The sequence below is a fragment of the Tauraco erythrolophus genome, chromosome 1 (assembly GCF_009769465.1).
Source record: "Tauraco erythrolophus isolate bTauEry1 chromosome 1, bTauEry1.pri, whole genome shotgun sequence".
In the NCBI taxonomy this organism is placed as follows: Eukaryota; Metazoa; Chordata; class Aves; order Musophagiformes; family Musophagidae; genus Tauraco; species Tauraco erythrolophus.
In genome coordinates this window covers 112,971,162-112,997,863 of record NC_141465.1, presented here as the reverse complement: position 1 = coordinate 112,997,863, position 26,702 = coordinate 112,971,162, and the positions used below count along the sequence as shown (strand labels likewise).

Here is a 26,702-nt window from a genome sequence, read left to right as displayed (position 1 = left end):
TTGGGAAATGAATGTAATTTGCCCACAGAGACTTTTTCTCCTTAATGGGAGAGTTGACAGGTTTTTGCAGACAAAGTGCTAGAGGTCTAAACTAATTCCCTTCTGTTTAGCTGTACTGAAACCCAGGGACTATCAGAGCTCTTGTTAGATTATATGTATCATGCAGGAAAAGATTTACTTTTGAGTAATTTTAAAGCCATATGTTATATTGACCTACTTCTTCAGTAAGAAATCTCATTTCCCTGGAAAGTCTTCCTGAGAAACCAAAAGGTGATGGAGGTCCCTCTGGCCAGTTCTGACTCCTGATACTGTGTTTCCACCTTGATAAGTTGAACAGGAGTCTTGGTTCCCTGAAATCCCTGCTGGGAGGTGAGAGGAGTGGAGGAAAGTTGGCCTTGATTGGAAGGTGGAGAAAGGACAGGGAGGAGGGAGCTACGTTCATATCTGTGATGTGCCCTTGTGTCCGCTGCTTGGGACTTGTGGTAGCTCAAAAGCCAAACTTTTTATATAAATACTGAATATATTCATACAAGTCATACAAGTATATTTCATTTGAACCAGTGTTTTTTAAAATTTTTTAGAATTTTATTTTTTTTTCTTTTTTTTCTCTGTGTCTGATGGTGTTATTGAGGCTATTTTAGTGCCCACCTCATCCTACATACAGTATTCATCCAAGGAACATCACTGAAATAAATTTGGTGACAGTGTTGATAATCAAAAGCCAGAAAATAGCCAAAGTAAGATATCATGTGTGAGTGTAGATTGACCCTTATGGCATGTTAAGAGGCAACCTACTGAAGTGATCATGGATTATATGTTTTATGTTATATGCTCTATTCATAGAGCAGCATCTCATCCCAAACATAGAAAGGGCAGCGATCTCTGTCCTTTCCCCCCTAAATTCAGTTTCAGCAATGTCCCTTATAGTTTACATCCAGAGGAGGAATTATAAAAGCCATTTTGAACTTATCTATGCCAGTCATTATTAGTATATCTTTACAATCACATTGTAAGGTGAGGGAAAATTACTAGGTTATTACCGTTTAATGTATGGCTATGGAAATTAAAGCCCAAATAACCCAGACTGTACGGCTCTTTGGCTGTTTATAGGGTGACGTGACCCCCTGAAGACCATAGGTGTCTATGGCCCATACACTCGGGGTTCAGATAATTAGGTAGGATCAGCAGACACATCTGGGAGTAAAGGACCAATTTCTGTGCACCACTGAGGACTGTTCTTAACCTGAGAAGGACTCAGGCTGTGGCATGTCTGCAGCATGATTTACTCTAGACTAGGGTTAGAAGGAGGACAGTTATGGGCTGGAGAAGATCCAAAGCATCTTCCGCTGCTCATCCAAGAAATATATATGACTTTGGGTGGGTATTTCAACAAGGGAAGGTTTGAACCCGAGCAAGCTGCTTCTTCAGAGACGCTGGATTGCCTGGCAGAGAGTCTGGGAAGGAAAAGTCAATCAAACTGCAGTTTGTGGTATGAGTTTGTGTTAGCCCAGGAGTCAGGAGCTGATAGCAGAGGGTGGTGTTTACTCTTTTGGGCTACCACTCTAAAAGCAATTACCTTACTCTCCTGCTAGTTAGAGGAATGCAGAGGGGACTGATTTGGCTCCAGTATGGATCAAAAGAAAGTAAACTGATTGATCCATGGAAGTGGAGAGATGCTTAGAAGAGCAGCTGTGCACAGTATGGGTTTGTGGCAGATGACTGATGTGTAATATGAAATAAAGCAATTAGGATGGGTTGAGATAGATCAAAATCACCCTAGTGAAGGGACAGTGTTGAAGACTCAGAGATTTTGGAGACAAGGAGATGCTGAGGCAGGATGGGTACTCTGCATTACCTTTGTGAGGGAAAAAATCCCAGTGTTTCCTTATTTCACACGTCCAAAGGGCTTTGATTAGCATTTTATATCTCTTTACATAGCTATGTTAGGGAGTGTTAATAGCTGTTATCAATCAGACCAGTAATCTCCACGCACCCTTCAGCTAGCTAAATGGCAGGAACAATTAAATACCCCTCTGGGTACCATGGGCTGGAAAAACTTGGAAGGTGCTGTCTCAGACAGGAGACTCCAAGGCAAGGCCTGGAGAGCTGTCTGAGGAAGATTCGAGGGCTACCACCGCGCAGTGAGGAGCCTGCAGGGCTTCTTGAGCTGCCTGTGCTAAGACCCTAGTAGGGCGGCTCAGACAAAAATCCCAGCTCAGGCGTGAAGGCAGTCCAGCTGCGCTTAGGGACTGCGTCCATAATGGAATTGAGTTAAGGTTAAATGGGCAGCCTTGTCTGTGGCATTGGTGGCTTCTCAAGTGCTTTTCTTTGGAACCAAAGCATTGTGTGGTGGTAGATCTTTCATGCCTGTCTTTGTCCAAAAAAAAAGTAGAAAATCCCTGACAGTGAAATGCTTAAAAAAAACAATCATTGTCCAGGGCAGATTGCTGCTGTCCACATGCTTTGTCACAATGTGGGCTTCCCATCTATACATGGACTTCAGCCTCTTCCAGTCAGCACCAGTGGGAATTTGTGGCCGCTTTGTGTTCCCAGTTACCTCTATGAGAAGTAACAGAGCAAACCACGGGACCCAAAGGCTGTTGCTGTGCTGGCGAACTAAACAGTGGGAGGACATGGCCTCCAAGGCTCACACAAGGTTGTCTATACTGCTGGACTGAGAACAAACTCTCCACCTCAGTGTCTACCTCTGTTAGTGTGTACTCACCCAGAGGCTGTTCCCAAGGACCAGCATGGATGAGACCAGCCTGGTCTGCAGGGTGAGAGTTTACCTGTATGGATATGGTCTGTGCCTTGCCAGAGAGTGGTCCTTGGTTCACTTTATTCACTACTGTATGGCTGCTGCCGAGAGCTCTGGTTCTGGTGGGGGTCTGTAAAGAGCTCTGATGATTGCCAGCTCTCCTGCCTGCTTCCTCAAGGCTGCACCTGCCCTGTTCAACCACCTCCTCGGATCCGTTCCCCAGCACAGACATCTTTCTAATCCCAAGAGCCTGGACTAAAGCCTGTTGTAATGAAAGATCTGTAGGGGAAAAAGGGGTAGAGTTGTTTCATACACAGTCAAACCAGCAATTTTTTCCCCCTAATCTCATTATCTGAACTGCTTCAACCATTGTCACCAACTCTTTTCTCAAACAGCTGTCTGAAGACAAGAATTTTCTTGACAAGAAAATTCTTGCTTGAGGCATTAATGTTTGATGATGTTATAAACAAAGTAACATGAAGGAAAGTGTTGGGCATCCTTACATGCTGCCTCTGCTGCCAACTCTGCACAGGATTACCCAGCCTGTGGAAATTCCTGTGTGCTCCAAGTATTTGCTGCAGACTTTCCAGCTCTTTCTAACAAGTTCATTAAATGGGGCGAGTGGGGAATGAGCAGACAGCCACACACAATAAAACTCTGAGCTGAGCTTCTTTTTAGTTGTCAGGCTGCAACAGACCTTTTCTTTAAAAGTCCCTTGTACAAAAGTCTAGTACAGGGTGCTAACAGGTTTCATATTAATCCACATCTTTCTGAAGATCTTTAAAATGACCTTATAATCAATAATCACACCTGATTCTATTGAGAGGAGTTGAATTATACACTTCATTAACTCACTCTTAAATAGCAAAGAGAAGGGAGTGTGTCTTCAAAGCAAGTTTATGTCCCCAAAATTGGGCTCTTCAAGAGATAGTTGGGTAAATCTTTCACTTCTCTCAGCTTGAGAAGATGTTTTATGCTTGTGATTGATTGGTTTTGTGTGCAGATGTGTGGGTCTTCTGTTATTCATAGCATACTGTCAATAAAGAAAAAAATAAGGTAACTGAAGGTTTGGCTAAGCTGACCCAGTTTATGAAAAATGCATGGTTTCTATATTTAAAGATTTTCTTTATGCCTTATACTGAAGTACTCAGCACTGGTATGTTCATTGCCAGTTAAATATGAAATGGTAGGGAGTGTATAGTGAAATCTGATTGAAATAAATTCATCAGAGAGAGAAAAGATAACTAAATCTTATCCAGGAAAACAATCTCATATCCAGAAGTTGAAAATAAGCAAAATATCTCATGCAGTCTAAGCCTAGAGAATCACCTGTACAGTAAAAACCTGCATCCTAACTTGTAGAAATAGGTCATATGAATATAATAAAAAATAAAATGGGAAGATCTAATGGCAGGAAAGAGGACTGCAAAAAAGGAAAAAATATAAAGCAAAAATATAATGCTCAGTGTTTGTCACATCTTCCCTCCTAGTTCCTGTGCAAAGGCCTCAAAGATTCTATATTTAATCGTTTAAGGCCAATTGTGTCTCTTTTAACATATTAAAGATTTGTTAAATTAGAATTAAAGCTCTTGAAGCGTTCAGGATCAAAGCTTTTATAGTCAATGTTGAAGTGCATATTCTAAATGCTTATAATTGCTAAATAGAAATTGATTTGGCATATTATATGCATCATAACTTACAGCAGAGTTAATTAATTGGCAGTTACATTTCTTCCTAGGTAGCCTATGGCACTTTTTTGATTAATTTTTAAACAAACTTAGTTCAGATTTCCTATTTCCTAAGCCCTTTTTTTCCTCTGGCCTAAATGGGATGCACTGAAAAAATATTCATGGGTCCTTTCTAAATTGTGATGATTTTACATTTTATAAGAAAACTGTAAAGAAGTTGGACTCTACCTCGACGAGCAAATGGTTCTTTGCAAATGAGAGAGATGAAAGCCGCTGGCATTGCTCTGCGCCCTTGTCCGGAGTCAGAAAGCAGCACGGCGAGGTGGGAGTCAGAGCCCAGCCTGAGTGCAGAAAAATGCAAGGGCTGAATGTACCCTCAGTAAATTTGTGGACGACACCAAGCTGGGAGGCTGTGTCCATCTGCTTGAGGGTAGGGAGGCCCTTCAGAGGGATTTGAACAGACTGGATCGTTGGGCTGAGGCCAATGGCATGAGCTTTAATAAGGCCAAGTGCAGAGTCCTTCACTTGGGGTATAAAAACCCCAAACATCACTACAGGCTCGGGGAAGAGTGGCTGGAGAGCTGCCTGGCGGAGAAGGACCTGGGGGTCTTGGTTGACTACCGGCTTGATATGAGCCAGCAGTGTGCCCAGGTGGCCAAAAAGGCCAATGGGATACTGGCGTGTATCAAGAATAGTGTAACCAGCAGGAATAGGGAAGTGATCCTGCCCCTGTACTCGGCACTGGTGAGGCCGCACCTGGAATATTGTGTCCAGTTTTGGGCCCCTCGCTTTAAGAGAGATATTGAGCTCCTGGAGCAAGTCCAAAGAAGGGCGACTAAACTGGTCAAGGGGCTGGAAAATAAAACTTATGGGGAGCGGCTGAGGGAGTTGGGGCTGTTTAGCCTGGAGAAGAGGAGGCTGAGGGGAGACCTGATTACAGCCTACAAATACTTGAGAAGGGATGGTGGGGAGGTGGAGGAAGGGCTCTTTACATTAGTGATGGGTGACAGAACAAGAGGAAATGGGTATAAGCTTAGTCAGGGGAGATTCAGGTTGGATGTTAGGAAGTATTTCTTCTCTGAAAGGGTTGTCAGCCACTGGAATAGGCTGCCCAGGGAGGTGGTTGAGTCCCCATCCCTGAATGTGTTTAAGAATAGGGTGGATGATCTACTTAGGGATATGGTTTAATGGGGATTAGGGACGGTTGGACTCGATGATCTCTAAGGTCTTTTCCAACCTAGAAATCTATGAAATGAACTGGGGAACCGAGTCATTCCCCCACTGCAAGTTCTCTGGTAACAGCCAGTTTGCTGGAAACATTTTCTGAAACTGTGCTGGCCTCCCGGTGTACGCTCATTAAAATACTGAGAGATTTGTCACTGATTTTAGCAAAGCGTCATCTGTTTTGTGGTAAACAACTAAAAGTTTTACATCTACAAAATTGCTATTTTTCTCCAGTTCAAATGGGCAGCTGGGTTTTAGAGCTCTGATTTGGAATATTCAACAGCTCCCTGCAAATGTAGCGTACACAAATGTGTCGACCTCCGCAGTCAGGTCTCTTTTCAGGAACTTCAGGGGCACAGAATACAATGAACATTTTGAAGTAAGAATATGTAGAGGTTTTTTTTTCTCACACAAATGATTTGACAATACCATTTTTCTGATAAAATGAACTTAAAATACCTTCAGCTTCATTTTTAACTAAGTTAAAACCAACTCCCCCCAAAATTGTATCTCAATAAGAGTATTTTAAATAACTTCTAATAAAAATTCCACTCACACACTCTCTTGGTGTATCTACCTCTGTAAATAGTATCGCCTTTCAGGACTTAAAAGTAACTTCATTTTCACTAATTGAAGAACTTCTGTTTGTCTATTTTCTTTTGACGAAGAGATCGATAGTTTATTTGGGTTTGGTTAGGTTTTGAGACTGTAGTGTATGTATTTGTGGAGAACGATTCATATGGTTAAACTATCACTTTTTGAAAGTGATGATCAGTCTGCTGGGCTCTGAAGCCCAGACTCGCAAGGAGGGAAAAGTACCTTTATAAGCAATTTATAGCTCCATATTTTCTCGATTTATTCATTTATTACATAATACTTACGTTAATGATTTTTCTCTAGGTTGGGGAAAGGCCTGAGAAAGATGAGTTTTGCCCTCCACCATATACTCACTACGAGGTCCCACCAAGTTTTTATCGATCTGCCATGATCCTCAAGCCACAGTTAGGACTGGGTGCGGTTTCAAGGCTACCATCTGCAAAGAGCAGGATTCTCATTGCAAGTCAAAGATCCTCAGGTAGCTGTCTCCATCAGCAAGGAGAAATAACGAGCGCTCCCAGCCTCTATCATCCTGATGCTTCAGGTAAAGTATGAACTTTATTTCCTTTCCTTTAACTGTAGTCACCAATAGGGTTGGGTTTGTTGTTTTTTTGTTTTTTTTTCCAGACAGAAATATCACAAAATGAGCAACATCTTGACCTGATACTACAAAGTTTCAACAGCACTCTTTGAGGTGTGTCTTTTTATCCCGAGGCAAGGCTGACTAGGGAGTCTGGGACTTGCATGAAGGTAGTTTAACAGGTCATTGCCAAAGAAGGAGAATCAATTTCAGTAATAATTCTCATTGTGCACTTTTTTATCTTCCACCTCCTTGTAAATGCCTGAAAAATCTTTGCTTTTGTCCTGCGGAAGATAATGGGATATTTTCTTCCATCGTGAAGATCCTGTTGTTCAATCTGAGTATGACATTCTCCACCATGTTGTTCGTGGAAAGCCTGGGCGGTGTTCAGATGTGCCAGAAGAGACTTTGATTCTCTGAAGCCCCGGTATAAATCTCTTTGGAGACAACATTTCTAGCGCCTTTTTCTTCCCAGCTACTGTCCAGCTCAGTGTGACCCTGGGCAGAATTACAGGGGAGGGAAAAGCAAGAGGAGAGTCAGAAGAAGAAGTGCGCAACACCACAAGACGGAGATAATAATTACTTCTACAGGACAGAAGACTTCTTCTGGTAGCCTGGAAAAGCTTGGAGGTTTTAACAATGTGCATTTAAACAGCAGCAAGTTCAGAGACAACTGAAAATCAGTCATTGCCAGAGTGAAACAGAGCAGCTGTTTAACAGCCTACAAGTCTGCAGAGTTTAAGTAATGACTTGGGGTCGTATGGTCCCTCCTCTTGCCCCAGAACATCTTGATAGATGTTTATTTAACCTATTCATGAAAAACTATTTATAAAAACCTTCAATATGAGATCCTGCAGCCTCTGAAAGCAGGCTGCTCTGATGCATTACCTGCTTTCAAGTTAAACATTTTCCCTAGTGTTTTGCCTAATTGTTTTTGTTGCAACTTACTTCCTTTTCTATCTGGAGTGGACGTGGGGTCTTCTCTTTGCAGATATTTGAAAACTGTTACTTTTTTTCCCCAGTGTCTTTTTCTTCGCACTAAGCTGCTGAAGAAATTTAGAAGCAGAATGGAGATGAGCCCTCTTCTTCTTTTCCAAGTTGGTATGGATGACATTAGGAAAAGAAACATCCGGACTATTAAGAAAGATCTCAGGGTTTTGGGAAGAATGTTGAAGGGATCGGGGGCCCAAGTAATATTCTCTTCTATCATACCGACTCTAGGACATGACACAAGATGGAAAACAAAGATCGAGGATTTAAATAATTGGCTACAAAAGTGGTGTGAGGAAAACAACCTAGGCTTCTTTAACCACGGGCTGACCTTAATGCCAGATCTTCTATCTAGGGACGGGGCGGGTTTGTCTCCACGGGGGAAAAGGCTGCTCGCTACAGAACTAGCTGGGATCATCAACAGGGCTTTAAACTAGATGTGAAGGGGGTGGGGGGTATTATCAGACTTAGAGGATTAACAGCCGAGGACGGCCCTCCATTGTCTGATGAAGGGAGTGTAGGCAGGTGCCTTCGGCCTGCTGCCTCAGTGATACTAGGGGGTGATATGTGTAGTCAAGAGCAACACACAAGTTGCCTAGAGGTTAAAGAGAATCCCAAAAATAACAGCTCAGGTAATAAAACTAACCCCCCTAGGGGTGCTGTGGGGTCAAAAGCCCAACTTACGTGCTTCTATACGAACGCACGTAGTATGGGCAATAAGCAAGAGGAACTGGAAGCTCTTGCTATCCGGGGAAACTACGACATAGTTGCCATCACTGAAACATGGTGGGATGACTCGTATAACTGGAGTGCTACCATGGATGGCTACAAACTCTTCAGGAGGGATAGGAGAGGTAGAAGGGGTGGTGGGGTTGCCCTGTATGTAAGGGAAGATCTAAACTGTTTAGAGTTAAATGTTGGGGATGACCTAGTAGAATGTCTGTGAGTGAAAATCAAAGAGGGGCCTATGAAGGCGGATATTGTAGTGGGTATCTGCTATAGGCCACCCTATCAGGACAGTGAGACTGATGAGCTATTCTTTAAACAACTGGGGGAAGTCTCGCGCTCACTAGCCCTTGTCCTTATGGGTGACTTTAACCTGCCTGATGTCTGTTGGAAGTATAACATGGCAGTCAGGAAACAGTCTAGGCGGTTCCTGCAGAGTGTGGAGGACAACTTCCTCTCACAACTGGTTAGTGAACCGACTAGAGAAGGAGCTCCCCTAGACCTGCTGTTTGTGAACAGAGAAGGTCTTGTGGGAGATGTGAAGGTTGGAGGACGCCTGGGGCTTAGTGACCACGAGATAATAGAATTCTCAATTCTAGGGGAAGTTAGGAGAGGGAACACTAAAACGGCCAAGCTGGACTTTGGGCGAGCTGACTTTGGGCTGTTTAGAAGTCTGGTTAACAAAGTCCAATGGGAGACAGCTCTCAAGGGTAAGGGGGCGCAGGAGGGATGGTTACTATTCAAAAAGGAAATTCTGGAGGCACAGGAGCGAGCTGTCCCTGTGTGCCGGAAGTCGAGCCGCCGGGGTAGAAAACCAGCTTGGATAACAAAGGAGATTTGGGAACATCTCAAAAGAAAAAGGGATGTCTACAAGTCTTGGAAGAATGGGCAGGCATCCAGGAATCAATACAGGGAGGAAGTTAGGGCATGTAGGGAGATAATCAGGGAGGCAAAAGCCCAATTGGAACTTAGACTAGCCTGCTCCGTAAGGGACAACAAAAAGTCTTTCTATAAATATATTAATAACAAAAGGAGGGCTAAAGATCACCTCCAGCCCCTACTGGACTCAGGGGGTACGTTAGTCACTAGGGATGAAGACAAGGCTGAGGTCCTTAATGCCTTCTTTGCCTCAGTCTTTAATAATAAGGTCAGCAGTTCCCAGGTGAGCTGGCCTTCGGTGTCTGAGTGCAGGGAGGGAGAGCAGATCGAAGCTCCTGTGATCCAAGAGGAACGGGTCAAGGATCTGCTCCTTCGGCTGGATGCCCACAAGTCTATGGGGCCTGATGGTATCCACCCGAGAGTCCTGAGAGAGCTGGCGGATGTCATTGCCAAACCCCTGTCCATTATCTTTGGGCAGTCTTGGCTCACTGGGGAAGTTCCGCTGGACTGGAGGCTGGCGGATGTTACCCCCATTTACAAAAAAGGGCGGAAGGAGGATCCGGGGAACTACAGGCCTGTCAGTCTGACCTCGGTGACGGGCAAAGTCATGGAACAGGTTATCTTGAGTGCTATTAATGAGCACATACAGGTTAACCGGGTGATCAGGCCCAGTCAACATGGGTTTATGAAAGGCAGGTCTTGCCAATCAAACCTGATCACCTTCTATGACAGGGTGACCCGCCTGGTTGACGAGGGAAGGGCTGTGGATGTAGTTTTCCTGGACCTCAGTAAAGCCTTTGATACAGTTTCTCATAGTGTTCTGGTGGAGAAACTGGTAACTGCTGGCCTGGATAGGCACACCCTCCTTTGGGTTAAAAACTGGCTGGATGGCCGGGCCCAAAGAGTGGTGGTAAATGGGGCTAAATCCGGCTGGAGGCCGGTCACCAGTGGGGTTCCCCAGGGCTCAGTGCTGGGTCCAGTTCTGTTTAACATCTTTATCAATGACCTGGATGAGGGGATTGAATGTACCCTCAGTAAATTTGCGGACGACACCAAGCTGGGAGGCTGTGTCGATCTGCTCGAGGGTAGGGAGGCCCTTCAGAGGGATTTGAACAGACTGGATCGTTGGGCTGAGGCCAATGGCATGAGCTTTAATAAGGCCAAGTGCAGAGTCCTTCACTTGGGGTATAAAAACCCCAAGCATCGCTATAGGCTCGGGGAGGAGTGGCTGGAGAGCTGCCTGGCGGAAAAGGACCTGGGGGTGTTGGTTGACTACCGGCTTGATATGAGCCAGCAGTGTGCCCAGGTGGCCAAAAAGGCCAATGGGATACTGGCATGTATCAAGAATAGTGTGACCAGCAGGAGCAGGGAAGTGATCCTGCCCCTGTACTCGGCACTGGTGAGGCCGCACCTGGAATATTGTGTCCAGTTTTGGGCCCCTCGCTTTAAGAGAGATATTGAGCTCCTGGAGCGAGTCCAAAGAAGGGCAACTAAACTGGTCAAGGGGCTGGAAAATAAAACTTATGAGGAGCGGCTGAGGGAGTTGGGGCTGTTTAGCCTGGAGAAGAGGAGGCTGAGGGGAGACCTGATTACGGCCTATAAATACTTGAGAAAAGATGGTGGGGAGGTAGGGGAAGGGCTCTTTACATTAGTGATGGGAGATAGAACAAGAGGAAATGGGCATAAGCTTAGTCAGGGGAGATTCAGGTTGGATGTTAGGAAGTATTTCTTCTCTGAAAGGGTTGTCAGCCACTGGAATAGGCTGCCCAGGGAGGTGGTTGAGTCCCCATCCCTGGATGTGTTTAAGAATAGGGTGGATGAGCTACTTGAGGATATGGCTTAATGGGGATTAGGGATGGTTGGACTCGATGATCTCTAAGGTCTTTTCCAACCTAGAAATCTATGAATCTATGAATCTATGAATCTATGAGCCAGAGTGTCTTGACTTACCCTGAGAGAACAGTACCAGCCATTAATACAGATTGCCAGGATTTGGGGCTTATCAGAAAATCAAGGTTCTCTGTAACACAGTGCCTCTTGCCACTAACCTTTACTATCTGATCCTGCCTCTGGAGTTTATCTACGTTGATGCCATTAGCAGAAGCTGACTGAGCTCAGCTGTGCATGACTTCTGAGACACTCCAGACTGCACACTAGGCAGTAAATATCAGTTGAGCCCTGTAAGTTGAGTTCAGTCAGCACTGAACTTGGGAATACAGGTGCAGGGAGCAATTGGATCATATTTTTCATTTAAACAAAACTGCAAGAGGCTGCAAGTTCAGGATCTGAGTAGTGTAAGCCTTTCAGTAACAGGAGCCAGTCTGGGAAATAGATACGAGAGGAGTATATGAACAGGATCCATTAACAAATCCACTGTCTTTTCTGATCTTTGGAAATGAACTTTGCCATGATTTTTATTCATCCAGCTTAATTACCCTGCATTTTTGATGACTGTAGACACAACTTTTCCTTAACTTTTATCTATATAGGAACTTGTCTTGTATGTATTAATTTACTTTCTTCCTATATCATGTGCCATTCTAAATCTAAAAGTGTCAGCCTATCAGTCCTGTTTATTGTCTATAATCCTGACTTTAAAAAGACCAGTGAAAAAGAAGACTACATGAGGCAACTGCACTAACTGTTAGCACAATTCCTACTCCGCTAAATTTCCTATTTCCTAAATTTTTCCTGTTTCTCAAAAGTTGGGGGGTTTGATCTTATCACTGATTATTTCTTGGACCTTGCCTGCTTTAGAGGTCAAATTTAATTCATAGCTCTCCATAATTTCTTTTCTATGATCATTATTTTGTTTGTTTCTCTCTAGTATATTGATAATTTGTTCTTTCAAGGATGCTATTAAAGATAACTCATGATAGTCCAATAATCTGTCTACCATCTCTTGCAGGATCCTCAAGTGTGCCTCATCTGGTCTTTGGGCTCTGACTGTTTTTATTGATTTCAAATTACCCAAGACTTGTTCTGGGGAGGTTGCTAATGTCCCTACTTTTTCACTGTCCACCCCAGGACACATTGTTTTCACTTCTGGCATCTCACCTTCCATTTTCCTTGCAAGATTGAAGAACGCATTTAATTTTTCTACAACATCTTATTCTGTTGCAAAGTACTTCCCATTACTCTCTGTTGATTCAATGCCTCCCTTTATTGATCTTTCATATATTTCTGATACCTTATAATAGTTACTTTACATTCTTTTATTTTTGGCATTTTATTTCTCTGTTATCCATTCAAGGTTGGCTTTTAGTCACCTTTTCCTTGTCAGAAGGTATACATTTCCTGTCAAAAGGTATACATTTCCTGTATACCTCAAATGACTTAATCTTTCTCTCAGCAAGGTATAACTTCACAGGTCAGCATACCAGTCTTTTTGTCTTTAATAATTCTTTTTAAGAAGAATGAATTGCTAATGAAAGAGGCTAAAGTGACAGCAGGCAGGTCAAGACTGGTGTAGGAGTGGAAAGGCAGAAGAGAACTGTTTTCTGCAGCTTAGTCTACACTGGTGCACGAAGGCAGACCAGAGATGGGTCCCTGGTTGCCACGGAGGGGCTGGATGGGACAGCGACCCCTGGCATGCCGGAGCTGGTGTGGGGCTGACTGGAAGGGCTCAGAGCAGGGCCAGGCACTGTCTAACCAATCGTTTTAAGGTACCAAACACCATCTTCAACCACTTTCCCTTAATTTAACAGTTAGTTGTGGTATTAAACTTTAATCTGCTTTATTAGTTTTAATGCAATATTTGAGAAACAGGATTAAATATAGCTTTAATAGAGTCATATTTGCAAATATAAGCAAACGAAATGCATGAGCATATGGTCAGCATAGTGGGAGCGGTGCTGGTAAGCCCCTTGCTCATGCATGTTGTGGGGTGCGAGGGCTTGACTGACTGCAGCAAAAGCAGCTGGGAACTCAGAGGTATTTTTCTCTCAAGGATACCAGTCCTGCCTTCAAGACTGCTAATCAACATCTCTTGCAACTTGATTCTGAGCTTTTAATCCAGTTTCTAATCCTAGTGGTTTCAGTCCTGCCCTGGGGTAGTGAAGCAGAAGGATCTAGCCAGTTGCCATCCCGTGACAAAGCGTGAGGAACCACAGAGGCTTTTAAACTGAAATCGCCATGGCACGGTATCGAGGACAGAAGCAGTGCCTCATAATGAGGATTTTATTCCCCTTTGCCATACCATTAATAATGTAGCAGTCTGCTTAAGCAGCACTGATAAGCTGAGTGATTTGGCCCCTGTATAATACTAATACTCATAAAACTGACTCTAAAGTAATTGATAATTAAATCCCTGAACTGCTCTGATGGACTGCAAGTACTACAAGTACAGTAAGGGTTTTGTTAGCTTTAAGACATGTCAAATAGTGAGTAAAATAATAATGAATGATCCCACAAGTGTGATCTCCAAGTGTGATGCTTAAACTGTGACTGGAGAAGTGATCCCTCTTCACCTGTAGGACAACGCACACATGCATTGGCACCGGCTGTGAGTTCTTTATTGAGCAGTGCTGCTTTTTTAGGTGATGCTTTACATTGAATGGGTCAGGCAGGCAGTCTGACTGTAAGGAAAAGCTTCTGCACTGTAAGTAAGATAGGAAGTCATTGAATCGTGATGGATTTAAAGGTGCAATAGTGTCTCCGAAAGCTTAACATCTGCTTATTTTATGTAAATTGACTCTGCTTTTTTGTGGGAAACTTGTAATTCAAAACAAGCATTGAAGGATATTCTGTCTATAACATATAAATTATGAATATGTTTTCCTTGGCTATAAAGACTTCTTGGGGCAAGTGTGTTAGGATTTGCATTAATTAGCTGATTATTTTGATGAGATTAAAGTCTGATTTTGAAAAGTATAACAGAGATCTCATTAAAACTTCACTTAATTCTACATTTTTCAGTACTATTTATGGTATTTTTTTCCAAAGAGTGAGTTAATGAAATGTTGTTTCCTTATCACCTCTCTGTGTATTAAATTTGCCAGTCCTGAGGGCCTAGCAGTTCCTCTCATTTCTAAGCAAGTCAACTCTTGTCAAAGACACAATTTATATATAAATCAGGACAGCAATATTTCTGATTTACTCAGACACACCCAAGTACTTGCATTTATTTATGTATTTGCTTGTGTATTTGCATATGTATAATGTATTTCATAATGTATGATACAATATGTCTACAGCTTTTTCCTGGTAGAAAAGGTTTTCTTTCACATTTGTTCTCAGGAATACCTAATTCTTGAATAAGTAAATGAGATTTGATGATAGAAAAGGGGTTTTGAGGTTCCTGAAATGTTGCGTTATTTTTACTCCAGCTGCATGCTCATTTTACAGATTTGTAATCTGAAGTGCTTGGATTTGAGCTGGGAAAATTCTTAATGGTTTAAGGAAAGAGGTGACAAGGGAGGAACATATTCTCTATCCTCCACTAATCTGCAGTGTTTCCATTTGGCACTCTCTGCTTTCTTTGGGAGAGCAATCTAACTGTATTTCATAAAGAAAAATTAAGTGCTTCAAAGAGAGACACACACTTCTTCATCAGTTTTGCTAAGGACATTGTCACCATACTGGAGACTTAGCCATATGCCACCTCTCTAGTCCCAACAGTTATGCATCATATGAGAAGGGTTGTCTATATGACCTTTGTACCAAATTCTCAGTTGTAAGAGTGGTATCGGTAAAAATCTGAGTGCAGCAGCAGGTGAATGCTTCATACCCTACCTCCTCCCTGGGGAGAGCCAAACATCGTTGCTGACTGGACACACACAGCACTCCTGAGCAGCCGATGAGTAGCAGCTGAGCACATGAGATGTGGCTCCAGTGCATAGAGTATCATTCTTGCTGCTGTGGGCTTCCAGTGGAAACCACAGCAGGTGTGGTTCAGGCACTCACTGACAATTCTGGTGCTGGATGCTTCTGTGGGATGCTGCTGCTTTGCTCATCAGCTGCAAAGCAAACATGGACGTGCAGTTTGAATGAAGCACAAGCTGACAAATTCTTGGGGCGATGAGAACCTGCTAACCAGCCTTGAGTTGTGTGGGAGCTGGGAAGGCACAGAGCAGCTTCTGGGGGCTTTTACATCTGAATCAGGAGGAGATGAACATTTCCTGCCATATGACGGTGGACTGGTTGATCATGAATTAATTGATGTTATGCAGTGACAACTGTTTTGCCTTTGGAACTGAACTGTTCCAGGCTTCTCAGTACTGGGATGAGAGACCGCCAGGGGAGCGGGGCAAGACCTGATCACTGATGTTTAGGTGAAAATCATTAAAGCTTCTGTTTTAAAACCCCTTTCCTCAGTTCTTGTTCAGAGAGAAGTAATTATGTCTATAACAGGGAAACGACAACGGCAGTGGCAACAGAATAGGTTTCTTACTTGCGTGATTTGGTTTTAATCTACAAAGATATCAATGATGGTTGGTTAACTCTGAGGTGGGTTAATTCTGCTTGTATTATTTCTGACTAATTCAGTGACCTTGCAGGTAACTTCTTTGCCCCAGATTCCTCGATGTGAAATGAGAATAATGATGTTTAGAGCATCCTATAAAAGAAAGTAAGGTTTCTGAGAGAAAATGACACCTAATGATTAAAGTTTTGATGGAAATGCTTGTCAAAAAAACCCCAAACAACCAAAAACTTCACTATAAGAAAACAAAGGCTTGCCAAGGATCCCTGAACCACAAGCGGAGTCAAAGTCTTGAACTAGTACTCTTTTTCATAAGAATATATCCATGTAACTCCTTTAATTTTTAATTCATTTCAGCTAAAACCTATTTCAGACTCCACAGAGAAGTCTCATGAAAGTTGCTCTTTAGTTATACATGTGCGTGGAGATGTGATTCACATGCAGTAGGGATGAATAAGAAGTCTAGCTCAGACTTTTCTTAAGACTCCCCAGGCACATCTGGTTTGTGTCAATCAGTTGCTACCTCAAAATGTTTTCATGTTTCTCGATGGAAACAGCTTGAAGTGTCATAAAAAATCACTTGTGTGCCGTACAGACAACAATACTTAATTCTGTAATTAGCTTCAGGCAATGAGAAAGCTGGAAAGATTTTTTGCCAATTTTTTAAGCTTATTTTGGCAGATTTTTATTTAAATGAAACATACTCATTAAAGTAACTTTTGTTTTGAACTCCCCGACCTTGTTTGCAGGAGTGCTTCTATACTTCTAAGAAACAGAAGTAAAGAAAGAACAACCATCGTAAAACTTGATGATATTTAGAACAGAAAATATACGTACAATAAGCTGATGTTTTATGTATTTTAATGAGAAAGAAGACACAAAATGACTTAGCTTCAAGGATTTGAATGCATCCCTAATGAGGATAATGTCCTGCCCCCAGGTCTTCATGGTACAGAAGAGCTGGATTACAAAGAAGAGAAGTGAAAATAATTTAAGGAGGATGCTGAGTTCAAGATACAAAATATTGTTAGTTCAGAGGGAATTTGAATTGAATTGAAGGCACAAACTGGAACACACACAGACATGTAAGAAAATTCACTCAGTCCTCTGTCTGGTTCTGGGAGAATGATTTTGAAGCAAAGGTAGAGATGGCTGAGATGTTGTTTGTTACCAAAACATTCGGGTTTTAAGGAAATTATTCTTCTTTGATGACAGCCATGCTGCTCAGTGCACCTCAGCTGCAGACGCTTGGTCACGCAGCAGTACAGAGTGTGGACAGCTGAGGACTTGATGTGGGCATCCCTTCGGTTAAGCTGGGGATGTGTGAGTCCCAGGTGAACCTCACCATCCTAGGGCAATTTTCCCTATCCTGCTGCAGGAAATCTGTGATACTTACAGCTTTTTGCTGTAAAATGGAAAGATTTCTCCTTCTACTTCAATTTTCTGAGATTCTTAGGAAAAAGGCATCTCAGCTCTCAGCTTCTGTAGTGCAGATCTGCTGGTGCATTTTTCGGAAACCTTTAAAACCCACAGAGACAGTCTCATACCTTCTTCCTGCTGCTGCTGACCTGGGCAGGTTCCTTGCTCTTACAGCTGCTTACCATGAGTACTTGCCTCTGCTTCAAATCATAGAATCACAGAATCATAGAATTCTATGATAATGAATAATTATCATAGAATTATTTTCTATGATAATTATTCATTATAATAATCTAATAATTAATTATTATCTAATAATAATTAGATAATTAATTCCAACACCCCTGCCACAGGCAAGGACACCTTCCACTAGATCGGGTTGCTCAAAGCCTCATCCAACCTGGCCTTGAACAAGTTCAGGGATGGGACATCCACAACTTCTCTGGACAACCTGTTCTAGTATTTCACCACCCTCATTGTAAAAAATTTCTTCCTTATATATAGTCTAAATCTACCCTTTTTCAGTTTAAAGCCATTGCTCCTTGTCCTATCACTACATGCCCTGGTAAAAAGTCCCTCTCCAGCTTTCCTGTAGGCTTCCTTTAAGTGCTGGAAGGTTGCAATAAGATCACCCCAGAGCCTTCTCTTCTCCAGGCTGAAGAGCCCCAACTCTCTCAGCCTGTCTTTATAGGAGAGGTGCTCCAGCCCTCGGATCATCTTTGTGGCCCTCCTCTGGACCCGCTCCAGCAGCTCCATGTCCTTCTTGTGCTGGGGACTCTAGAGCTGAACGCAGTATTCCAGGTGAGGAGGTCTCATGACAGCAGAGTAGAGGGGCAGAATCGCCTCCCTCCACCTGCTGACCACGCTTCTTTAGATGCAGCCCAGGATACGGTTGGCTTTCAGGGCTGCAAATGCACACATTGATCTGGAGACTACCTGAGCTTGGTCCTGGCACTGATGCAACAAAGGGAATTTTTTGCACGCTGTGACTGAGTTATGTGCCTTTTATTACATGCAGTTGCCCTTATGTTGTTAGTCCTTTAGGTAGCTGGTGAAGCTGATAGTTGGCCATGCCCAGATGCTAGAAGGCATATGACTGTGCAGCCAACTGGGTAAGCAAGATGATCTGACCCCTCCAAAATACTACTGAAGTGTCTGTATCAGTATTGGTGGGGGCATTGCAAGTCTGACTGTGGAAGGGAGAGAGCACAGGATCATCCTTCCACAGTAAATGTGCAGCCTTACACTGGCGTAATCCAATCTGAGTCCTACCATGCAGCAGTTGTTAACATAAAAACATATTAGTCCTCTCAAATAGAGCAATTGTGTCTGAAAGATGATTAGGATGTAATTTCTAGCATTTGGGACTTTTAAAGCCTGTCACTGGACACTTTTTCATGTTCCTACATGAAAATTCGTTAGTGTGATTCACATCGGTGTAAGCTGTGTTGATGGCATTGAGGGAAACATTGAGATCAGGTTCTGTAGTACTTTGCTGTGAATTTATTTAGATGTGACGTGAATGTCCCCAGCAGTGGGGATGGAAGATGCCTGGCCTGATGATGCTTTGTAGATAACCATAAACCAGCTGTAACAGACCATTGTCAAAGCAATGAAGCACAAGCCTGGCAATAAAGAGTGATGGTAAACATCACTGCTTATTTGTTCTCCATGCTGATGAATGTGAAAGCAACACACTTCACCTGCACCTGGAGCCCACAGCTACCTCTGAGCCCATCTTCACATAGTTCAAATGAAACCAGATTCAGGATTAGAGTCCAAAACTGTCTGTATCAGTGCCAGAAATGTGAATGGGGATTTTATTTATTACACATGGTAGATATTTGTTATTTTCATTTGGGCTACTATCCACAGCATGTCCTCCTCTGGGCTGGTAAAGGTGCTGCAGTTGGACATCCATCTCCTTTTGTCTTTAATAAAGGCCTCAACTTGTGAAAAGTGGGTACAAAACCTGCATTTTTAAGAATCTATAGTACGTAAATTGTTTTGTTCACTGAGAATTTCCACGTCTTTTAAATGAATGTGTTTCATAGGATAACAAAACCTTTTTTTCAGTTGGTATTGCACATATTTCTATTTAAAAAGAAAGGCTTAGTTTTGTTAAACAATATTATTATTGTGATGAGGTGCACAACTAACAAAATCCCCATGACATTTTTCTGCTCAAAGAAGTTAGTCTTGTTTTCTATAAAGTCTCCTCAAAGTGTAATGCTTCATTAAAATTAATAAGGCTTTGACCTACATAGTTTACAAAAGAATTAAATACTGTAGTAATATGAAGACTATATTCTTATTGTGCGGTTAATTTCTATTTTTCCTTTATATGATGAATATTCACTTCCTTCTTTCAAGGATGTGTCAGGCTAATGCTCAAATAGTGTTCACCAAATAAGAATGGAAAAAGGGTGACTTTGTGGCCTTTTCTGGTGGAATATGTTGACAGTTTTAACGTTGCCTTGTCTCCTAACCCACCGGTCCTGATTACTGATTAAACACTCTAGCATTAGCTTTTGGAGAACTTTGGATTTTGAGAGGATTTTTATATTTTTGCTGCTCAGGATTCCCAAGGAACAGGAACCTGAAATTGTCAAAAATGCAAAGAAAAACTAGAAATTTCATGTACAGTTGAGGTCCAGATCCACTTGGTATCCAGACCTTCCAAGCAAAAGCAAACTCTAAACTTTAGTCCTTCCATGAAGACAGCTAGGCCTATTTATGGACGTGTTCTGGATTTGCCTAGAGAAGTTTGCCTACACAAGTGCAGCAGAATATAGATTAAGATACAAGATACAAGCTGGAGACAGATGACCAGTTAGTAGTAACCACAGGCAGATATGGTAGTTGCACTACTTTTGTTGCCTAACTTCACCTATTTTAAGCCTGCTATTGATAGTTGTCTGAGACTTGTTGATGTCATTCACGTAGGCTGATGGTTTATAGTGAGGTGAAGTACATCAATGGAAATGGCTAGTAGGATGTTAAAAGAGTACAACTTTACAGGCATGTCCTTGTTCCCAGGCTTGATACAAGAAAAGGACATTTTCTTTTACCAAAATTTGAAAGAAAGACTTCAAAGAAATGTTTTCTTTGATGGAATACAAAGAAGTCCTGTGTCCTTGAGGAGGATTGTTAGTGTTCTACAATAGCTTCCAAAATTGGAGACTATGTGTCACATGTTTGTCTCTGGGTTTCTTTTAATTGGCACATAACAAATGTAAAATTAGGAAGTGATATAGCATAAAAGAAGATAGCATTAAAGAAAATCTTAGCAGACTTGAACTACATTACCTTGCTGGGAGTTTGAGTTAGGCCTCATGAGTCCTTGCTGCATTTCACGTTTTAAAAATTATTGTGACCTGTAATTGTGGCACAGAACTTTTCAGTGGAGCAAAGAATAAGACATCACCGCAGTTTGAGCAGCCATTAAAACTTGTATTCTGCCTTTATACTGACTTCATGTGTAGGTGGTACAGGTAATCGTCAGTATATTCCAGTTTAATTTATTTAATAAAAATTTCTTTCTTTTTCCTTCTTTCAGTTGATCTTAAGAAAGGCTCATGTCCAAGTGCTGCAAAGTCAAATCTCCCCAAGCCGTGCCAGTCTGGACTTCGTCCTCCAGGTTATTCACGGTTGCCAGCAGCGAAGCTGGCTGCATTTGGATTTGTCAGGAGCTCAAGCGTATCCTCTGTCTCCAGCAACCAGTCAAACGACAGTGCTCAGAGTGATCAAAGCAGGACAACCAACCGTAAGTCCAAAAAGTGGCCTTCTTTCTGGGGTCATATTAAGTAGTTGTGTTCTAGGATTGTCCAGACTGGAGTTTACATACTGGGACTAGTGTAATCTGTGCAGCACTCACTAATCTCTTCTGTACCACTGAGTTGTGGCTTTGGTATCTTGACGTCCTAGTATATTTTTTAAAAATATTATTATAAGTAGATGAAGAGTTGCTGAATGTACATTGCATATAGAAGGGGTTGGTTTCCCTGTTGCAGAGAAATTCCTTTAAAAGTGAACCTAAGGCATTTTTGATTTTGCTTTTACTTAGAATATCCCTTCTACCTAACTGAAGTCAGTAAATAATCACAGTAAACTGTGTTTGGTAAGTACATTGCAGCCATGCAGAACAGTTTAGGACAGAGATTATTTAAAATGAGCAACATAAGTCTTTTTCATTTGCTTTTCTTCTGCCTCTTAATATGCAGTGTAATAAACTTGCTTTAGAAAATTAATCAAATAATGCCAGTGATATAAAATGAGATCAGAACTGATATCGTAGCTATTGTCTCATCTCCAGACTTGGAAGGATCCTGTGACTGAAAAGTAATTTCAAATACTATTTTCTGTAACGACTGTTAATTTTACTAAGTACAAAATAATACCCACTGGATTGTGCAGTCCTTGGGAAAAGTGCTTATGCCCTGGGCTCGGAGCGGAAAGGGGGATTGAGGGATTTTCATGCCAGTTTTTCTTTGAAGACTGGATTGAGTCTGAACTGTGTCAATATCAAAGCAAGTGGTATCAGCCCAGGAGGGGTGCAGAGGAGGGAGACCAGGTGATATGAAGTGCCAGAGGAGACAAGGTGCTGCAAAGTCCTAAATCTTTCAGTGTTTGTATTAATTTGAAATGAATTAAAATATATAAAATGAAAATAGTTAAAAACCCTAAGGATTTTCTCTTTCCCCTTTTATATAGGTAATTGAAATGCCAAAGACTAATGTGTCCAGGGACTTCTAACTTTTCTAATGCCCCCAAACATACACTTGTATCCTGTTTTACTGTTGGACTGATTGATTGCTCATTTCTGTTTATTTCCTAATAAACTTTACTTTGAGGGTAGTCAACTTTTACTTTGCACTTTTACGCCTTTGGAAAGCTTTTCTTTTTATCTGGTGTTGTAATCTTTTTGTCTTTGGTTACATAAAGCCTTTGTTAGGGACAGAATTACCTGATTTCTGATTAAATCTAAGCTACATCTCTGCAAGAAATGTTTTTGTCTAGCAATTTCAGGAGTGAATCTGAAAAAAACCCAAAAACATCTGGAGATATAACATAGTGAATACGTAGAGGTTCATACAATTGAGAATTCTCTAGAAGGAAAATGCTCCAAACTGGAATTTGAGTCAATTGATTTCCATTCAAAAGCTATGGAAGAAGCACTAGTATTCTCAGACCCAGAAAATATATCTGACTCTTAATTCATCTTAAAAGAAACTGATTTCATTTGTATATTCCGGTGTATTTTTATATTATACTTGTACATTAAGCCCATAGAAACTGAAATCACATTCTAATCACCAGAAAGATGTGAAAGTATTTGTCACATACATTTGTTCCAGCCCACTTGACTGAAGATGGTAACTGTTTTTAATGTTAGAATTAGGATTTTGTGACCAACTAGTGCATGTTGCAAGCATGTTTCTGGATGGATATGGAAATTACCTGGTGGAAATGTTCTGCTCGTACAAATTCATGTAAATTTGAGCTCAGCCTGTCAACTGATGAAAAACAGGATCTATCATTTCTGTCCTTGCCAACAAGTTACATAGCTCATCTAAGCAGTTGTCTAGTTCACCTCCATCTCCATGGGAGAGCAAGATAATGAGCACCTCCCAATGGTCACTCTGCGATATGGTCTCTGTGCCATGCACAGCTATCCAGCCCAGAAGACATCGCTATATTATTTGTCTTTAATTCCAAATGGATAATGCATTCTCCTGGACCAGGGTGAGAGAGGGAAAAGAGGTGTTGCCAAGGGGGTGAGCGCACACCTTGTATTTAGAGTGTCAGCCCTTGGGTAGGTCATCACACGAGAAGACACCTAACATCGTCTGCTTTCTTTGGATTAAAGGCAACACAAGTCCTATTCATCACTTCTAATGGGACAGATAGGTAGAAAAAAAATTGTTTCCTTAATGTTTAATTATTAGCTTTCATAGAAATGTTATCAATGTAAAACTGTATCATCTTTTTCTATTTATAGTCCATGGGCCAGCAAGAGTTAACTTAGTTGCCGAACACCCAGAGAGCACAAATTAGTTGGTTTCCATTCTACTGCAGCTTATTTAACACAGATCAGCAGTGCGCTTCAACATGCACAGAAAGTAACCCCAGAGTGGATGTAGAGGAGAAGTATTGGCTCAGGAATCTTAGCATGACATATTATTTCTTCCCTTCACTGTCTGCTGGAAGAATGGTTTTATTTAAATAAAATAAATAGCTGATTTTGTAGTTACTACCTGAGATCATGTCTTTGACTAAATCAGGCTTCCTAGAGGGCAGGGTAAAGTTTTACTGTTAATTTCCTAGCTCAGTAGGGTAGAAAATGCAAAATGATCTAGCTACAGAAATCTTCAAAGATATATGATAACACAATTTCCTACTTAAGCAGCATCTGTGCGTGTCAGGGAGACAGAAGTAATTGAAAACATCTTAAAAGTGTTATAAATAGTGGGCCTGCCACTGTTGCAAACGGGGGAGCTCACCTCACAATCTGGTATCTGCCTTAAAAAAAATCACAGTGTATTCTAAGTTGCTAAAAATCAGATGGCTATGGCTGGAAGAGAGGAAAACACAGGCTTATTTTAGAGGCAGAGTAGTTTAGGAGAAGTGGCGATTCTTGTAGAGGTCCGTGTGATCCTCTTCTTGCTTTTCTCTCCCCTGCCAGATGTCTCATGGTGCTAGCTCTTCCCAAACCTGTGATGATTACATTTCTTTTCAGAAATCCCAACTAGTGTCTCATTCTGGCATACTGCTACTGATTAAATGCTGTCTAGAGAGTAAGACCCCACTTGTTTAAAGTAAGGAGACATAATGTTTGTGTTCTGGGGAAGTTTGTTAATGGAGCTTCGATGCGGCAGCTTTGTTCTTCGCCAGATTTCTCCCCTTCCTGTGACCTCTCTGAAAGCCGAAAGCCTGGATGTGCACTGAGCCTGTGCTGCGCTCCTCAGCTCACTCTTTCTGGTCATATTCTACATTCATTTTGCATATTCTGATCGACTCAATTAAATGGATTTGCAGCAGTGGGACTGTGCTCTTTTCCCATGGTAGGGATGGGGCAGGCTGTGCAGCACTCACCTGCTTGCCCTCTGGTCTTTCCTGGAGTCCTGTCCCTGGGATGTGGGTATAAGCCAGGCTGCTGTTTGTGGATAACATGGCAACTTGGACAGCTGTGCCATCAGCTGCTAATTAGGATCAGTCATCACAGGGCTCTACTCCTATAGGGTCCTGCCCAATTGCATGGTGGGGCTGGAGAGGCTGGCATCCAAACCACCCAGCATCTCACCAACTTCTGGGGCAGGGAACTGACTTGCAAGCCAGGGTCACTGGTCTGTTTTGACCACTCAAAATCCATTTTCTGGTGCTTACGTGTAACTTGTGCTTTGCGCACAGGTGTGTCAGGGTCCATGAAGATCATTCAGGATGATGGTGGCATGTGAGGCAGCTTCTCTGCTTATGGAAGGAGGTGGGATGCAATGACAGAAGCCAAATACCACTCCATTTTGAAGCTGGGTACTAGAGTAGATCAGGGGTGCTCACCACAGGTCACCACTGGCTGTCCTGCCATGTTCAAAAGGAAATGGTTAAAGTGGTTCGGGGTAAGCTCTTTGTTCCATACGGCAAACAGGGGCAGTTGTGTTTGAATAAAACAACTCAGAGAAGCCGAGGCAGTGAGAACTCACTCTACTGATGGAAGGAGTCCATCTGTTTTGCTAATGGATGTTCCCCTCTGCTCAGTGCAGAGCGTGCAGCTCTCCCTGCCACTTTCACACCTCCCATCCCATGGCTTCCCACATCAGAGCAGCTCTAAAGGCCCACGTGAAGTCTTCTGCTGGGGCAAAGCCACATGGCCTGACACCTGAGGGACAGTTGGGAAACACCAGGCTGAGACTCAGCTCCAAGTCCTGCTATCAGTCCTCCCCAGATTTGTTCTATGCCACAGACAGGTTTTTCCAGTAATATTTGTTTTCAAGGCTACCTGAAATGTTGAAGTTTACCCTTAGCTCTGGCCTATTACTTTTGAGGTTTAAAAATGCACAATATTCTAGATCATTATTCTTTATTTAGACAGTTAATTATATGTCAAAAAACTTGTAGAGTTCGTTTACACTCTAAATTGGCTAGAACTGAAAAATTCAGGTACTTCAATCTAAGACGTGAGAGTGTTCTCTGCTAAATATGAGAAAAGGTGAATGACTAGCAAAGTCATGGTAAGGTTGAAACCAGCATGATTTGGAGATTTGGAGTGGAGTGAAACAATTGTGTCACCATAAAGAAAAAAAAAAAAACTAAATAGTAGCTTGTAACAAAATAACTAACTTCACATTTTCCCTCAGAATTTTAAATATACTAGATTGAAGTTTCTTCTGTGTCTGCCTAGATAAAATTTGCCTAAGACGTTTTGAATCTGAATTTCATGTCATATACCAAAGTTCCACAGTTGTGGGATGTGGTTCCCAATATTATGTTGTGATTCTGCGGTGCAGTAGCACGATGCCCAGGCTGTCGTTTCTGATTTACTAGTTTAAGGGGATTAGAGTTCTTTCACTTTCTTGTATATGCATTTCTAGTGATCATCTCAATATCCTGCTCACATAATTAGTTTTATGTACTTCATCAGAATAGACTCTAATGTGCTATAAGTACCACATAGGAAACAGTTCATAAGGCACCATGAAACAGTTGGATGTGTGGAGGATTGGAAGAAGGACAGATGATTTAGAATGAGTGGAGGTACGATAACTGCTCTGAGTTTGAGAAATGGAAGAATGTAGGTATAATATCAGGAAATACTTCATAGTCATAGGTCTACTAGTCTGTTAAATAATCTTCCAACTCAAGTGATGAAATCCCTGTTGCTTAAGATTCTTAAAATAGAATAATGGCATGATGTTAGAAGCAATTCTTCTCCAGTGAGGTGCTCGACTAAAAGACATAATGCTATTCAATATCTACCCACAGCTCTGAGTGCTGAAGCAATTTCTTTTCAGACCGAGCAAGAAAATGGTGACAAATATTTCAAAACTTGCATTAGTATCTCATGACAGCTATTGTTTTGTTTAAAATTACAGAAATATGAAACTGCTTGTTTTGTGTAAACTTCCATGATCTCTTCTTCAATATATAGATTTCGTGCTGGTTTTTGACCCTGAGTTGCTTGGCCTTTCTGAATGTTGAATTTCCATTCTAATCAGCAAAGATGTCAAAGTGTCAGATTCAGGTGGGTGGAAAAATGGGGAAATTAAAGTGAGCACAGAAGCCTTGAATAGATGGCTAATTGCCTTCAAAAAAGGTAGAACATTCAAAACTGTGACGTGGTGGACAGGTATACCAATTGTTCTTAAATACAGCAATAAGTACAAAGATTTTTTATAGATGAAAATACATTCCAATCATGTTTCT

General features: G+C 41.8%; 1 protein-coding gene across 1 annotated transcript in view; it reads left to right on the top strand.

Annotated features, from left to right (window-relative positions):
* The window catches only part of MTUS2 (microtubule associated scaffold protein 2), a 210,170-nt gene that overhangs the window by 2,633 nt on the left and 180,835 nt on the right, over positions 1-26,702 (top strand). Inside the window, exons 2-3 of the mRNA XM_086613052.1 lie at positions 6,571-6,811; positions 20,842-21,048. Of these exons, the coding sequence (XP_086469178.1) occupies positions 6,571-6,811; positions 20,842-21,048 (448 nt within the window). The remainder of the gene's footprint in view (positions 1-6,570; positions 6,812-20,841; positions 21,049-26,702) is intronic.